This window comes from Mus musculus, chromosome 6, assembly GCF_000001635.26.
Source record: "Mus musculus strain C57BL/6J chromosome 6, GRCm38.p6 C57BL/6J".
NCBI classification, from domain to species: domain Eukaryota; kingdom Metazoa; phylum Chordata; class Mammalia; order Rodentia; family Muridae; genus Mus; species Mus musculus.
Genome location: NC_000072.6, coordinates 82,064,540 through 82,080,767, shown reverse-complemented (window position 1 = coordinate 82,080,767; position 16,228 = coordinate 82,064,540). Strand labels below are relative to the sequence as shown.

Sequence of the window (16,228 nt, the reverse complement as noted above, 5' to 3'; positions counted from 1 at the left end):
CACAGCCAATATAGCTGGATCTGCAGGCTAGTGGTTAAATAAAAACTGTGAGGTGGGTGGGCTAGAGGATTGGCTCAGTTAATAAAATGTCTGCGGTATAAGCATGGGGACCTGAATTCAATCTCCAGCATCCATGTAGCAGTAAGTAGCGGGGCATGGTGATAAACGCCTATACTCTCAGTTCTGGATGGTAGAGGTAGGCAGATATTTGGAGTTCTTCCAGGCAAACTGGACAGTTCTAGATCCAATGAGAGGCCCTGTTTCAAAACATCAGGTAAAGGGCAATAGTGAAAGACACAAGACATTTACTTCTGGCCTCCACACATGCATAGCATGAACATGTTACAGACATTCACACATACATGCACACACTAATACATACATGTACTTGGACCACACACATGTTTAATAGAAAAAAACATATAAGACAGGTGTAGTGGAGCTTGCCTACAATCTTAGGAATTGAGAGGATCAGGCACTGCTACATGAGACCCTGTTTTAAAAAGAAAACCAAAGTATCACACACATACACACACACACACACACACACACACACACACACGCACGCACGCACGCACGCACGCACGCACGCACGCACCTACCTTTAATGACCCACCAAAACCTCTTTACTAAAATACTACTATGTGTAAAATCAAATGACAAATTAGAAAAGAGGATTTGTTATCTGATCGGAAAAGCGGGATCAATATATAAAGAAACGCATTAAGAAAATAAGCAGCAGTGCTGGAGAGAGAGCCCAACAGTTAAGACACCAGCCGCTCTTCCAGAGGATCGAGTTCAATTCCCAGCACCCACCAAACAGCTCGCAATCACCTGTAGCTCCAGTTCCTGGGCATCTCATGCCCTGCTCCAATGTCCTCGAGAGTGGTACACATACATACATGCAGGCAAAACATCCAAACACACAAATAAAACACAAATATTGAGAAAAAAATCAACTAATAGAGAAACTTTGGAAAGGATCCGAACACAGAAAAAGCGATAGGCATGGGTCTTTGACCTACAAAAAATGTCCCCCTAAAAGGAACTGGAACATTGCAGGCTACAAGCTACAGTTGGCAGGACTCCTGCATTTATACACAAAGTTTCACTGAAAGGCAGGCATGTCTGTCCAGATATAAAGCCTTTGTCTGCTTTTGGTTTATAGTGGAGTTAAACTGGTAGAACCTAGGCTGGACCACAAAGCTGAAAACACTCTCTAGCTGTTTATAGAAAAAACAGAGTTTGCTGGCCCCTGGCCTACAGAAATTAAATTATATTTAGAAAGCCTTTTTCTTTTCTTTTCTTTTTTTAAGATATACATATGAGTACACTGTCTTCAGACACACCAGAAGAGGGTATCGGATCCCCATTACAGGTGGTTGTGAGCCACCATGTGGTGGCTGGCAATTGAACTCAGGACCTCTGGAAGAGCACTTAACCACTGAACCATCTCTCCAGCCCTTAGGGAGCCTTTTCCATCTATCAGATTGTCAAAACTCCAAAAACAATTGAAAATGCTGTTCTGGGGCTTTGCATATATCTCTTTATTAATGGTGAATTAGAAAAGCCCTCTAGGTGGCAACTTGGTGACATTTGTCCTTGGAATGTGGATGGGACATGATCCAGCCATTGTACTTTGGGAAACCAATTCTGAAAATGCACTGCATTGGGTATGCCGCGGTTACTTACCACTGCTCTGAGAAAGATCTGAGCATTCCCACTAGCTATTGGCAAAGGGCCGGGCTATGGAGACGGTAGCAATTGCCTAACAGAACAAGGAAGGTTCTCTACACTGACCTGCAGTGTCTCTGGGTCATAATGCTTAGTGGGAAAAGCTCAGGGCAGACAGTGTATTTGATTCACTACTTAAGGGAAAGGTGACCAGAAGGACATACCAAAGCCTATGAATGGAACTGGATGGAGTGGACAGCTTTGATATTAGACTTCTTTCTATGACTTTTCACAGGGTGCTGAGGAGAAATATAAGAGAGGACAAGATGGGCCCAATGTGTGCTGTGCTGATGGAAGCAGATAGACAGTGACCAGCAGGAAACTCACTGAAAAGGTAACTTTAAAGGAAAACCCTAGAAGGAGGGAGGCCTGCCTGAGCCAGGCACATACACTAAATAACCCAATAATTAAGTTTAAAATGAGTAATTATTCCATTTATTCTTTCTAATGACCCTATTAGGAATTATTAATGAGGCTATTATTTTTAATGGTATTACCCTATTTATAAAGCATTGTATTCTGGTTAATGAGTTGCTTGCAAATGGTTAAGATAGGAAATGTTAATTCCCTCAATACAAGTGCTGAGACAGAAGGAATAAAACACGAGTCAAAGAAACACGGTGTCTTGGGGTTTTACTGCTGTGAACAGACACCATGACCAAGGCAACTCTTATAATGACAACATTTAATTGGGGCCGGTTTACAGGTTCATAGGTTCCATCCATTATCATCAAGGCAGGAACATGGCAGCATCCAGGCAGGCATGGTACAGGAGGAGCTGAGAGTTCTACATCTTCATCTGAAAGCTGCTAGCAGAATACTGGCTAAAATGAGGGTCTTAAAGCCCACACTCAGAGTGATACACCTACTCCAACAAGGCCACACCTACTCCAACAGGGCCACACCTCTTAATAGTGTCACTCCCTGTGCCAAGCATATACAAACATGGAAGAATGAGAGAACTCCACAGCCTCGCTAGATGGCCAAGATTTTATACCACCTATAGCTTTAAAATAGCAGTAACAGTTAAAGCATACAAAGCATTTGGATTATTTTGGTATGTGCATGTTCAAGTGACATAAGCCTGTGTGTATGCCTGCTCACATACATGTGCACACATTCATGTAGAGGGAAGCCAGAGGTTAACATCTGGTGGTGTCTTCCTTGATGGCCCCACCTAGCATATCAAGTCAGTGTCTGTCCCTTGAGCTCAGACCTTGCTCATTTGGCTGGTCTAGCACTCCCGCCAGCTCAGAGCCCTCTGTCTCTACCTCCCATGTGCTGGAATTCCAGGCAGGCCACCACACTCACTGGTTCTTATGTGGGTGATAGGATCTGAACTCCAATCCTCACCCCTGCATAGAGATCTCAAGACAGCATCAAAAGAAATCCAACTGCATCCTCATGCCAGCACTAGAGACAGATCATTTTACTACAGAAATACAGATCCAGCAGAATCAGAGGCAGGAAGATGGTGAACAATACCATTATGGTAATTTCAGCAAATACAAGATGGAGTTCAAACCACGTCAGTGATGGGGGGCACAGGGCATGAAGGGGGAACACAATAAGAGAGTGGAAGGGGTAAACAGACATTCGTCTGTGAAGAAGACATGTCTACAGGTAAAAATCTTATTTCTGACATGTACACAGGAGTCTAGTCTAGGCTGAGCTCAGAAGGCTGTGGAGCTCAAGAAGACAGAGAAATGGGAATTATCTAATGTATGTATCCCAATCCAATGCTATTCTTACAGAATACAGCTAAGCAGGTTGGGGGTGGGGCTCAGTCTGTGAATCACTTGCCTTGCAAGCACAAGGACCTGAGTGTGATTCCTAGAACCCACATTAAAACAAGTTCAAGGATGGGTATGGGTGCTTGCAATCCCAGGGCCTAGAAGGCGGAGGCAGGCTGATCCCCGAGGATTACTGGACAGTCAGCTTGACCCTACTCTGTCTTTCCAGACCAGAAAGAAACCCTGTACACCCCCCCCCCAAAAAAATCACACATTACCTGTGAATGACAGCTAAAGCTGTCCTCTGGACATGTATACACATATACACACCGTACCACACACAAACAACATACAAAAAGTATAGCTAATTAAAATAATATAAAAAGTACCCAGACATCTATTCAATCCTAGCACTCACATACAAATGATAGCAGAACACAGTCCCATTTAAAGCAGACAGATTAGCAGAGGTACATGTACTACACATTATACGCGCATGTCCTTATCCCCTCAGTAGCACAGCATTTACATATTTCTATTTCATTTCCTATTCAGCAAAACTTTCTCATCTTTTCCATCAAAATGACTCCAAGAGCTCTTGTCCTCATAGTAATGTGTCTGCCTACATCTCTAATTATTCCCTTAGAAGAAATTCTTGGCAGAGGCACTCCTGAATATGGTAAAATATGCATAAGGTTTTGGGCAGATATTGCTGAACTGCTCCCCAGAGAGCACCCATCCACCTGTGAGTCCATCAGCTTAAGTGGGCACGCACTTGTCTCCCTGCACTTCCATCCTGCCCTCATTGTTCATGGATTCGCCAGAATTTTAAACTGTGCAGTTTTAGCAGCCATTTGCATTTTTCTTTATGCAAACTACAAATTCTTGTCCTTTGTCGACTTTTCTCCTGGGACTCTTTCCTCGAGACTCTTTAATTAAATTTGTGGATTTTTATATGTTAGAAATTTCAACATCTTATCATTAATAGCTTTTATTTTCCCCTTAAGAAAGAGTCAGTCTCATATGGTGGTTATAACTGTAATGCCAGCACTTGTGAGGCAGAGGCAGGAGCATTACCATGAGTTAGGAGCCAGCTTGGGTTATACAGCTTAATATTTCTTTTCAGGTAGTGTCTTGTTGAACTGATATCATTAGTTATTGAGACAGTTAATGTTGGGGTCGCTGTTGTGAAAGACTGGTACATTCTGCTATAGTCATGGTATAAGATTCATGTCACACAGACATTGGACAAGTTGTATCTAAAAGCAAATAGAAAGGCCACGGAACTATGTGACAGGCTCATCCAGGAGCAGAGGCCATGTGCATCTGCTGGTTTCTATATGCACACATACCAACCCTATCTATCAGAGAATCACAAAGTAAAGCCAACCCTTCCCCAAAGGAAATTTAATCGGAATCCCAGTCCCTTCTTCTTCAAACAACATCCAGAATGCCAGCTAACAGATACAAAACAAAAGCCAGCTACCAAAAGATGAAAAACTCACTCGAGTGGGAGGGTTTGCACACGTAATCAAAGGAAGAGCTGATCCTGTGTAACACTGTCTGGTCTATGTAGACACCCTCAACTAGTGAGGCATCTTTCAGAAAAGCACAACTCTAGGCTAAGAAAGAGGCAAACAGGGGCTCCCAGATTTACACAATCTTCTATCTCCCTCTCTCCTGGAATATTCAAACACCTCACATGACTGCTAAAACACACACACACACACACACACACACACACACACACACTCACATTCGTCAGACAAAGAAAGGACCAAGACAGTTGTGTGCAATAGCAAGTAGCAAATGTGTTGCTAAAGAAATGGACCTCATGGGTTGGACAAGAAGTAATTTGCATTGGTTAGAATTTTTCTGAGGAATAGAATGAATAAGGAGGCAGAAAACATTAGAGTAATGATCAGAGGTTATAGAGTTCCAGTCTGTAGGCTGGAAAGCTGAGGAAGCCAATCCCTGCTCAATTGTTGGAGCAGCTGGAAGCCCCCAGGATAAGAGGGACAAGTAATACAGGTTGAAGGGCTGGAAGTCTCCTGGAGAATGCTGGTGGAAGTCCTCACTGAAAGATGGACTGACCTGTAATCTGATGTCAGTGATCAATGCTACTAGCAAGAAACATCCCATTCAAAAGAATAGCACCATAATTGCCAGCTTAACACAATCTTGACTCTTATGAAGAGGGAATCTCAATGATAGTTGTCTAGATCAAGTTGGCCTATTTCCATTTCTATGAGGGATTGTCTTGATTGAGTTAATTGAGTTGCCCACTCTGGGTGGCACCATTCCCTATGCAGAGGATCCTATTCTGCAAGCATGCATGCATTCACTCTCTCTCTGCTCTTGACTGTGAATATGACTAGCCATTTCAAGTTCAAGCCACTTTAACTTTTCTGTTGTTTTTTGGACTCTAACCTGGAATTGTGAGCTAACATGAACCCTTTCTCTCTCACATAGGTTGTTTTACTCAAGGTTTTGATCAAAGCCACAGAAAATAGCACGAAGATACCACCTGTGCACATATTTCCCCTTTCTTCCTCTTTTTGTTCTATTTGGACCCACAGGCTATGAATAGAGACATCTATACTCACGATGAGTCTTCCCCACTTGGTTCACGTTCCATGTGCCAATCTCTGAAAAACCTATTAGACAAACCTGGAATGTGCCCCAAACTCTAGGCACCTTTCAATCCATTAAGGTTGACACTGAAGATCAACCAGCATACAACTGAAACGGAGAGTAAGCTAGAGAAATTGGGTCCTGCTGAAACTAACAACCAGAGAGAGGAGAAGAGGCATGGGAGAAAGCAAAGCAAGCACAAGTCTTTCCTGCCATATTTTTTATATTTGGTTCTAATTTATCCTTATGGACAGTAACAATTTTACCTATTTTATTCATCTTTGTGTTTTAAAAATTATTTATTGTCTTTATAATTGATGAGTGTTCTTGATTTCAGCATCATTAAAAAAATGATGTTTGTGTATATTTTATGTGTGAGTATTTGCACCTGTACACAGGTGACTTTGAGGACCAGAAGAGGGCGTAGGATCTTCTAGTGCTGAAGTTACTGGGGTTGTGAGATGTCATGTGTGGGTGGGGTGAACTAAACTTGGGGTTCTCTACAAGAGTAGTATTCACTCTTAACTGTTGAGCCATCTGTTTAGTCAGAATCCATTTCTAATCCATTTTATTTATTTTCTATTTTATCTTATGTGCATTGTGTGAGGGTGTGAGATCCCTTGGAACTGGAGTTACATAGCTGTGAGCTGCCACATGGGTGCTGGGAATTTAACTTGAGTCTTTCTAAAGGGCAGACAGTGCTTTTAACCACTGAGCCATCTCTCTAGCCCCTCACTGTCTTGTTATTACATGTATTTAAGAGATCCAAACCCCCACTTTCTTGCATTCACTTTAAATTTTAATCCATGCTTATTTAATTTGAAAAAATGTTCACATGTCTTAATTGGCAGGGGGTGGGGAACTGGTGCCAAGGCATGCATATGGGGGTCAGAGGTCAATTAGTGGACTTGGTTCTCCCTTTCTGCCATGCGGATCCTGGAATACGAATTCAGGTCGTCAAGCTTGGTAGCATGTGTTCTCATCTGCTGAGCCATCTCCTCAGAATTCCCTTTCCACATGCCTGCTTAAAAGAAGCAAAAGTTTTACAGTGGGGGCTGGAGAGATGGCTCAGTGGTTAAGAGCACTGATTGTTTTTCTTCTGTATTCTTCCTGGTTTGTCCATCCTGAGTTCAAATCCCAGCAACCACATGGTAATGAGATCTGATGCCCTCTTCTGGTGTGTCTGAAGATAGCTACAGTGTACTTATACATAATAAATAAATAAATAAATAAATCTTTTTTTAAAAAGTTTCACAGTGTCCCACATAACACTTGATTACAGTGTAATGGCATAGGGAGAAGGAAGGTTGGAGGAGACAGAAAAACAGGGCCATGAGCCTTTTCATACTCAACAAGATCACAAGACTCCTGCAAACTGCAGCCAATTCAATGAATTACCACATTCATTGGTCACAACTCAGGGTCAGGCTGGTCAAAATGGAAGCTTGCCAGGTGCCTCCTGTACTGAGCAGAGTGCCAAAGTCCAGTGCTCTGTTTGCTCTCTCCAGAAGCCCTTTCATCCAGTAGCTGGTTTGCAGGTATCCTTGAGCCTGTGGGAATCCCAGACCCTCCCGCTGCCATCTGCTTCGCTTTGGGGAAGTCTTCAGGACAGAGTAGGTGGACCCTCCTCCAGTCACTGTGCAAACATGTTGTCACCGCCCCAAATGTCCCTACTCTAGTTTCAGTCTTCTTTATCCCTACACAGCTCAAAGAAACAGCAAAGGATCTAGAAAGGTCACTCAGTGTGTAGAACACTAGCTTAGCCTGCATGAAGCCCTGGATGCAGTCTCCAGCATAAACCACAGTGGTGGGACAAGCACGTGGGGCATTTGAATATAGCCTGTGAGAAGCTACATCCATAAAAAAAATAACAGTGAAATCCCACTAGTGTGTGGTTGCCCAGGAAGGGGATGAGAGTTGGATTCTCTAAGTCATGAGCGAAGAACCAGGATATGTGGCACACAGGGACTAGACACCCTGTGATGGCTAACACTGATGATCAATGTGACAGACTTTAGGTGCACCTGTGAGGGACTATCTGAGAATGTCTGTGAGAGATGACCTTTCTTAAAAAATATTTTATTAACCCTTTGAGAATTTCCTACTTGCATACAATGTATTTTGATCATAGTCCCCTACTCTTCTCCCCCAGCTCCACCTACATTCACCCTTAACCCACCCAATTTCATGTCCTTTAGGGGATTGTATTTATTACGTTAATTAATGTGAAAAAAATCAATCTCAGTTGGAAAAGGTGGACCCATCTCCAGGACAGAGGATCTTGGCTGTGTAGACAGAGAACAAGACCCTATTAGTGGCACGCCTACACTCGCTGCTCTCGGTTCCTGGTTGTGAGACAACACAGCTGACCATTTTAGGTTTCTGCTACCTTGACTGCCCCACCATGATGGACTGTACCCCTAAACTATGAGCTAAAGCAACCCCTTTCTCTCTTACATTGCTTTTCTCAGGGTATTTTATCAACGCAACAGGAAAGTAACTCAGACATGCTCCATCTTGCCAACTACAAATGAGCCAGTTGGGTTGGTCCTTACAAGTTTCCCTACAAGGACCGAGCCATTGTAAATAGAAGCATTGGGTTTTGCATTTGAATTCTTAAGTTGCCAATATAAACCCTGGCTAGAAAATTAGAAAATAAAACCCTTCCCTTAGAGGGAGTCGAATCAGATCCTTGGCATCCTTCTTCATGTAATATCTATACAACTCCGGGCAAAACAAAACAAAAAAACAAAACAGAAGCAAGCTATCCAAACATTAAAGATTACAACACCCACTCCAGCAAGATAGAAGTTTGATCATCTAAATGATAGAGCATTTCCATGTGTTAGCAAATAGCATCTTTTATACAAACGGTGTCTGCTCGGCAGGAAAAAAAAAATCTTGAGGAGCAAGTCAGACAGACATCTCGCTGAAGAGCACACGTTTGAATCACGAAGAGGCAAATAAGCACCAGTGTCTCCAGACTCACACACCTCCTGGCTCCCTCTCTTCCAGAAAGTTCTTAAATACCTCAGATGGGCCCTGAAACACAGAACACACACACACACACAGAGAGAGAGAGAGAGAGAGAGAGAGAGCGCTGTGTGGGTTTGAGGACCTACAGAAATTCTCAGGCTGGAGGACTCCTCTTTATTGGTTGGTGTGCTGAGAAAAGAAACCAGCAGTGATCCACGGCTGAAAGGTAACTAAGCAGTTCTCCAGACAGACAACGCTGTTAGGAGTATTCACCTGTCAAATTAGAGAATATCTCGCTTAAATAATTACCCGAAAAACTTACATCTCCAACCCAGGGGAGCAGAGCCTCCCCGTAGTGCCTACTCACTGCTCTCCTAGTCTAAGATCAGACCCAGGCAGTAAGAAGCAGCCCAGGTCACAGTCCTGGCCAGCAGACATCAGCACCCACCTGAGATATAAGACCAGGCTGCCAGGATGCTGCTGAGCAGAGCCATTCCCAAGGGCTCCGTGGCCACTGGTTCCGTGCTGGGGCTGAGGGGCAGCTTCATGTGGCATGGAGAAGAGCTCCTGGATATGTCTTCAGGCTCAGTGCAGCCCCTCTCTCTCTTCAGGCTCAGTGCAGCCCCTCCCTCTCTCCTGTTTAGAGACATAAAGTGAGATATGAAGCATCATCTGTTTTCCTGGGGTTGGTAACCCAGCGCTCAGTAATAGAGAGCCAGGTTCCCAAAGGAAGCCATCTTTCCCAGTCAGGGAGCCACAAAGATCTGGGGTTTGTCTTAATCCAGTGAGATGCCTGGTTTTCAGGAGGCCGTAAGTAACACACTATGTGCTTCCCCTTCCTCTGTCCCACTACAGTCCTCCCTCAGGCCAGTCCTCGGATGCTTAATTGTATTCTTCCTGGTTCATCCATTACAGCCATGTCATCACCCCAGGGACAGCTCTGCTGCTCTTTTCTGGAAGCCTGCACCAATGGCACACGGTACATGGCACACGGCACGCATGCACTGTGATCAGGTGCCTTGTCCCTCAGGTCAAAACATGTCACCCTTGGTGATGGGCCAGCCAAGCCCATCCCACAGCTGCACTGTGTGTCCAGTTCTAAAATGCCAAGAAAGACTTCGGAGCTCAACCTGCCTCTGGATCCCAGGCTCCATAACCCTGACAATAATGTGCTGGGGCTTAAAACAAGATCTCAGAGTTCAGAAGGGAGACGGTTCTGTTTTGTTTTGTTTGTTTGTTTGTTTGTTTGTTTGTTAAAAAAAAAAGGTAAAACAGGGTAGCAAGCAGGAGATTCCCTTACTGTGAAGGGAGCAGTCTGACTGCTGTGGAGGTAGAAAAAGTAACCACCGATCCCTCCTTAAAGCAAAGGCGACATAACCCGAGACAGCAGGAGGGAAACCAGTCTGAGATGGGCTAGCTTATCAGAGCCATTAGGGATATTTGGTTATATTGGAGTTGGAGGCATATCAGGCATAGTAGTAGGTAAACCCCCTGAAAAGATACCCAATCCTTTTTATTACGTTATTCCACTCTGAGTGTCAGAATGAAAAGGGGGAGCTAAAAGGGCTCAGAAAGGTGGCTGGCCGCTGGAGGTGGGAAACATCGGGCTGGGGGAGGGGGGGATGGCTCTCCTCCTCCCAGCCACAGCAGAGCAGATCCTTCAGTATCCATTAGCATTCCTGAAGGGTAAGTGCTGAAGGGTCCAGGTAAATAGTGGGAGGCCAGGCCACTGGCCAGCTCCTCACCACAGCTCTGGGCTCCACAGATTCAAGGACCCCAGGATTCAGGAAGAGAAGGTGCTAGAATCTGAAGTCCAGGTCCACCCCCTTCCACCTGCCCTCACCAATGCTCCCTGGTGCAGGCCACACCTCTTGCTTCTAAGTGTCCCACATGCTCATTTTGATGACTCTTCTTCCTAACTCACCAGCAGGGGTATCTTTCTTCAGTATAGGTATGATCACACAGCCACAGCCTAAGCCTACAGCCATTCACCTTTTCAACATAAACCCTGTGTGACTCTAACCTTAGTTCCTGAGGAGACTCCTCCCTGGCCCCACACCTACAGACACAGAATAAACTCACTGAATGCTCCAACAATGCCAGATTGTTTGTAATTCCCCAAGGCCACCAAGCTCCTTCATCTTTCCATGCATTTGATTGTGGACTTCATTTGGCACCTACTGCTCTTATGGAGGACTTGCGTTTGTTTCTGAGCACCCACATTGGGCAACTCACAACCACCTACTACTCTGGCTTCAAGGAACCCAACACCCTCATCTGGCTTCTTCGGGTGCCTGTATTAATATACAAATACCTACACATACATACTTATAATTTTAAATTAAAAAAATAAAAACTTTAAAAAACCCACAGTGATCTCAAGTTGGCCCCAGGGACCATAATGTGTAGATGGCCAGCGTTCATTCTCATTGAGTGTCATCTGAGTATAAGCAGCAGCAACGTTAATTAGCAGCTCGTCAGGTCTGCATAATCCTAGGTCCCACACTGAACCCAGTAAATCCAAATCTCAGTTTCTGACACACTCAATCGAGTTTGAGAAGTGTTGTACTTTATGACCCTTGTGGGTTTGTGCAGCCAGTGCACTGTGAACCTACACACCAGCACAGGACAGAGATGCTCAGTCATTCATATGTACTGGGTTATGCCATGTTCCCCCAGGAAGCTCTCCGTCCCTTCCCAGCTCCAAGAAGGTCAGTTCTCAGCCCAGGCTCTCTTGCCTCTCAGCACACATTTGACAGCATTGAGCATCATTTCTGGTTGTCACAGCTACAAGACAAGGTGACACTGGCATCCAGGGTTAGGGTCAGAGATGCTGCTCAATATTCCATAATATACAGGACAGCCTTCAGCCACAAAGAGCAATCTGGTCCGAAAGTGTTCGCAGAGTTCTCGAGTGAGTAGGTACCACTACTTCAGAGTCCAGCCTAAGCCATCCTCAAGTTTAGAAATCCCATGTGCCTGTCCCAGACAGGAAGGAGTCAGCGAGAAGTTGCCAATGCCTGCCCACAGGAGCATTGCACCAAACACTGTTTCAACAATGCAGTGTCTCGGTGACCAGCAAAGTTCTCGAAAGAAGATACCACAAGTGAACAATGGCTATTCATCTGTAAGCAGAGATCCCCTGGCTCAGAATGGCCCATCCTTCATAGAAATAGTCCCTTAGTTCACGGGGCATGAGGTCTATGCCAAGACTAGGATTCAGCCCTTCAGACACACTGATGCAAGGAATGATCAGGATTGTCCTGGGAAAGGGAGAATTACAAGAGAGTTGCATATTTTCAAAGCCATAGCTTTCTCCGAGTGATACCCCACTGGGTTAATTCCACATCCTTCCAGAGAAAAGTCATTTTTAAAGAACAAACACTCTGTCAGTGCTCACCTAGCAATGCAGCATCTACCAGTTCTTGTGTGAATGAGAGAGGGAGTGTGTAGCTGCATGCACTGTGAGCACACCCGATCACCAGAAGAGGGTGACAGATGTCCTGCCATGTCACTCTCCACTTACCTTCTTGAGTCAGAGTCTCACTGAATCTGGAGCTAGGCTAGCAGCTAGCAGCCTTTCTGTCTCTGGCACCCACAGCACTGGGATTATAGGCTTTCCAAGTGGGTTCTGTGGATTCGAACTCAGGCCCTCATGTTTGTGCACCAAGTGCTCTTACCCACTGAGCTATCTTCCCAGGCCCCTTACTCTATAGCAGTTTTCTTTCATATACTGGTTCACAGCTTCTTCACCTAATTACCAGCAAACTACAAAAGAATGGAAAGAAACCATCTCCTTCTACTACATCCGCCCCAGTGTCTTGGCTTCCTGACCACAGACTGCTGAACTGATGAAGACAATGACATGCCCTGTCTTGTGAGAACCCAGATTGGTCACATGGCTCACTGTGTTCATCATCAGCTTCCACATTACAGGTAAGCTCATTCCCACAGTTACACATTTACATTCTCAGCAGCCCTGAGCCCATGCACAGAGTGCAATTGCAGAAATGAAATGTTCCCAGTGATAGCCCACTGCACCTTATACTCAGGAGCAGTAGGAGGTAAGCTGGGGGTAAGGTTACCCCCATGCAGGTAACTCTTGGGGGTTGATAGCTTCCTGGGGAGAGGTGGGCTACTGGGAACCCAGAAGTAATAACTGGCCATCCTTGATGAGGATGGTGGCAGCCGATCAGAGTTCTAAACCTGCTTGGTCCCAGCTGACTTCTCAGATACTGAAAGGGGAAAAGGGACATCTGTGTGTGTGCACGCACATCTGGGAGATCACCTTATACCTTAGACTTGGTTCCATCATAAGTCCAACAAAGAGGTCTTTTGGGGGTTGAGTGTCTAGGTCCTTAAAGAGTTGGGTAACATTCTCTCAAAGGAAAAAGCCCATGGGTAAGGATTTTTTTAGAAAGACTTACACATTTTTATTTTATGTGAATGACTGTTTGTCTGCAGGTGTATGTGCGCACCTCACGTGTATGCTTGCAAAGGCCAGAAGAGGGCATCGGGTGCCCTAGAACTGCAGTTACAGATGGCTGTAAGCCACGAGCATGCTGAGAAACAAGCCTGGGTCCCCTGACAGAGCAGCCAGTGCTTTTAACCGCAGGGCCATCTCTCCAGTCCTTGTTGATTGGAATTTTATCGGGAATTTGGACTAGCCAGTTGGAGAATCCAGCCTCTTCTGTTAATAACAGAAAGGAAGCAAGAAACAGATGATCAGAGACATCCGCTTCCTCTTCCTTCTCTTCAGCCAAAACCCACAAGCTAGGGAGTGAGGGACCAGTCAGCCTGGCCCGACATCAGTGAAACTCACAGGCCGCTTCCCTGGAACAGGAAGGAAGGGAATTCACGTCCCAGATAGCAATGCCCAGATGCACTATGGAATAAAAAGTCCCACACAGCTCTTTGTGGACATTAAAGCCCAGTAAATTCTGACCTTTCTGTTTCCACAGCCTGTTCCTGCTGCTCCGGAAGAGTCTCTCTTCAGCCCTGGACAGAGGTATGCATTATGAGTGTGTGGAAAGAAAACACAGGACCAGTGGCCTCCTACATGATATGTCTACAGGCTTTATGTCAAGGCTTCTCCTCACAAAGGATGCTTGGGCACCCTCCTCTGTCCATCGCTCTTTCCAGGGAAATGAGAAAGAGGCCACTCAAGCTGGAGAGGCCGATAGTTGGGTAGGAGTACTGGCTACTCTTCCAAGAGGAATGAGGTTTGACTCTCAGCACCTATGTGGTGGATCACAACTATCTGTAACTCCCTCTTCTGACCTCTGTGGGTACAAGGTGTGCATGAAGGCAAAACATTCATACACATACATTTTTTTGTTTTGTTTTTTCGAGACAGGGTTTCTCTGTATAGCCCTGGCTGTCCTGGAACTCACTTTGTAGACCAGGCTGGCCTCGAACTCAGAAATCTGCCTGCCTCTGCCTCCCGAGTGCTGGGATTAAAGGCGTGTGCCACCACGCCCAGCTCACATACATTTTTTTAAATTTAAAAAAAAACTATTAAAAAGTGGGGTGAGGAGCTGGGTGTGGTGGTGCATGCCTTTAGTCCCAACACTCAGGAGGAGGAAGAGTCAGGTGAATCTCTGAGTTCGAGGCCAGCCTGGTCTTCAGAGCAAGCTCCACGACAGCCAGGGCTACACAGAGAAACCCTGTCGAAAGAGAAAGAGAAAGAGAAAGAGAAAGAGAGAGAGAGAGAGAGAGAGAGAGAGAGAGAGAGAGAGAGAGAATGAGAGAGAGAAAGAGAGAAAGAGTAAGAGAGAGACAGAGAGACAGAGAGAGACAGAGAGAGGGAGAGGGAGAGGGAGGGAAGGAAACTTAAAGCTTAAGATCTTTAGTTCTTTTGTTTTGTCTGGTTTGGTTTGGTTTGACACATGGTCTGTCTTTAGCCAAGGCTAGCCTCTAACTCTGGGTCTTCCTGCCTCAGCCTCCTGAACTCTAGGCTCACAGGGATGCAGCCACCTTAGATCTGCAATCTTTTTGTTGTCATCCTGTTTTGTTTTCTTGATTTCAAAAACGTTTTTGTACCTACATAGTGTATAATGAGCATACCCACCCCCTTCCCTTTCCTTCTATGCTAGTTGGCGTTTTTGTCTTATTTATTTACTTCAAACTCGTATAAACTAGAGTCCCCTAGGATGCAGAAACCTCACAGGAGGACAAATGGACGGCGGGCAAGTCTGTGGGACATTCTCTTCATTAATGATTGATGTGAGGAGGGTACAGTCCACTGTGGGTGGTGTGCAGATGGATCTGGGTTATGAAAGAACACAGGTTGAGCAAGTCAGAAAGTGTTGTTTCTCCATGACCTCTGCTTCAGTTTCTTTCTCTTAAGTTCCTACCTCTGGCTTCCCTCAGTGGCAGGCCCTGAGAGAAAGTGTAAATTCTCCTGCAGGTTGGCTGGGTTACGATTTTGTCAGAGTAACAGAAGGTAAACTGAGGTCCCTCCACTTTCTCAACCTTCCCCATTCCAACTATCTCCCCCCTTACCCTGTAGATAGTCTTATTTCCACTTGCATGCCATATACACATACATTGTTTACATATATGTGTAAAATCTTAGACGCTATAAGTAAGAGAAAACATATGTGATATTTTTGTTTCTGCATCTGGTTTAATTCACCTTTTATGATTCTTTCCAGTTGTATCCATTTCCTCCACATGATAAAACTTCACTCTTGTTTGTGGCTGAAGAAAACTCTGTGTGTGTGTGTGTGTGTGTGTGTGTGTGTGTGTGTGTGTGTGTGTACACCATATATCTCTTATCCATCCCTCTGTTGCTGGACTTCTAGGATGGATCTGTAATTTTAACTGTGTGACTGTTGCTGTAAGAAGGGCTGTTGTGCAAGTCCCCTTGTGCTATGTGGACTTGGAGTCTTTCATATAAACTATCAAGAATGATATAGATGATATGAAGATCTGAATGGTACAGATGATATGAAGATCTGTCTGGTTTTTGAGCAAGTGCCACACTGATTTCCTCAGTGGCTGGACTGGTTCACATTCCTGCCAGCTGTGTGCAACACAGCTCTAAGTCTTTCCCGGCTCCTGTACCTACATGCAAAAGCAGGTCTCCAAGGCTCATTGAGCCACATTCATGAAAATACTCAGGGACTGACCTTTGTGGTTTGAATATG

At 45.0% G+C, this 16,228-nt stretch overlaps 1 protein-coding gene across 4 annotated transcripts in view; it reads right to left on the bottom strand.

The window, feature by feature from the left end:
• Positions 1 to 16,228, bottom strand: part of Eva1a (eva-1 homolog A (C. elegans)) — a 52,052-nt gene that overhangs the window by 12,332 nt on the left and 23,492 nt on the right. For 3 of the 4 annotated variants that reach the window (XM_006505962.1, XM_030255337.1, NM_145570.2), the window contains one exon: positions 9,526 to 9,713. In XM_006505962.1, the coding sequence (XP_006506025.1) occupies positions 9,526 to 9,625 (100 nt within the window). In that variant the 5' untranslated portion in view covers positions 9,626 to 9,713. Of the gene's footprint in view, positions 1 to 9,525; positions 9,714 to 10,004; positions 10,028 to 16,228 lie in introns of those variants that run through there. The other variant, XM_030255336.1, reaches the window with a different exon arrangement.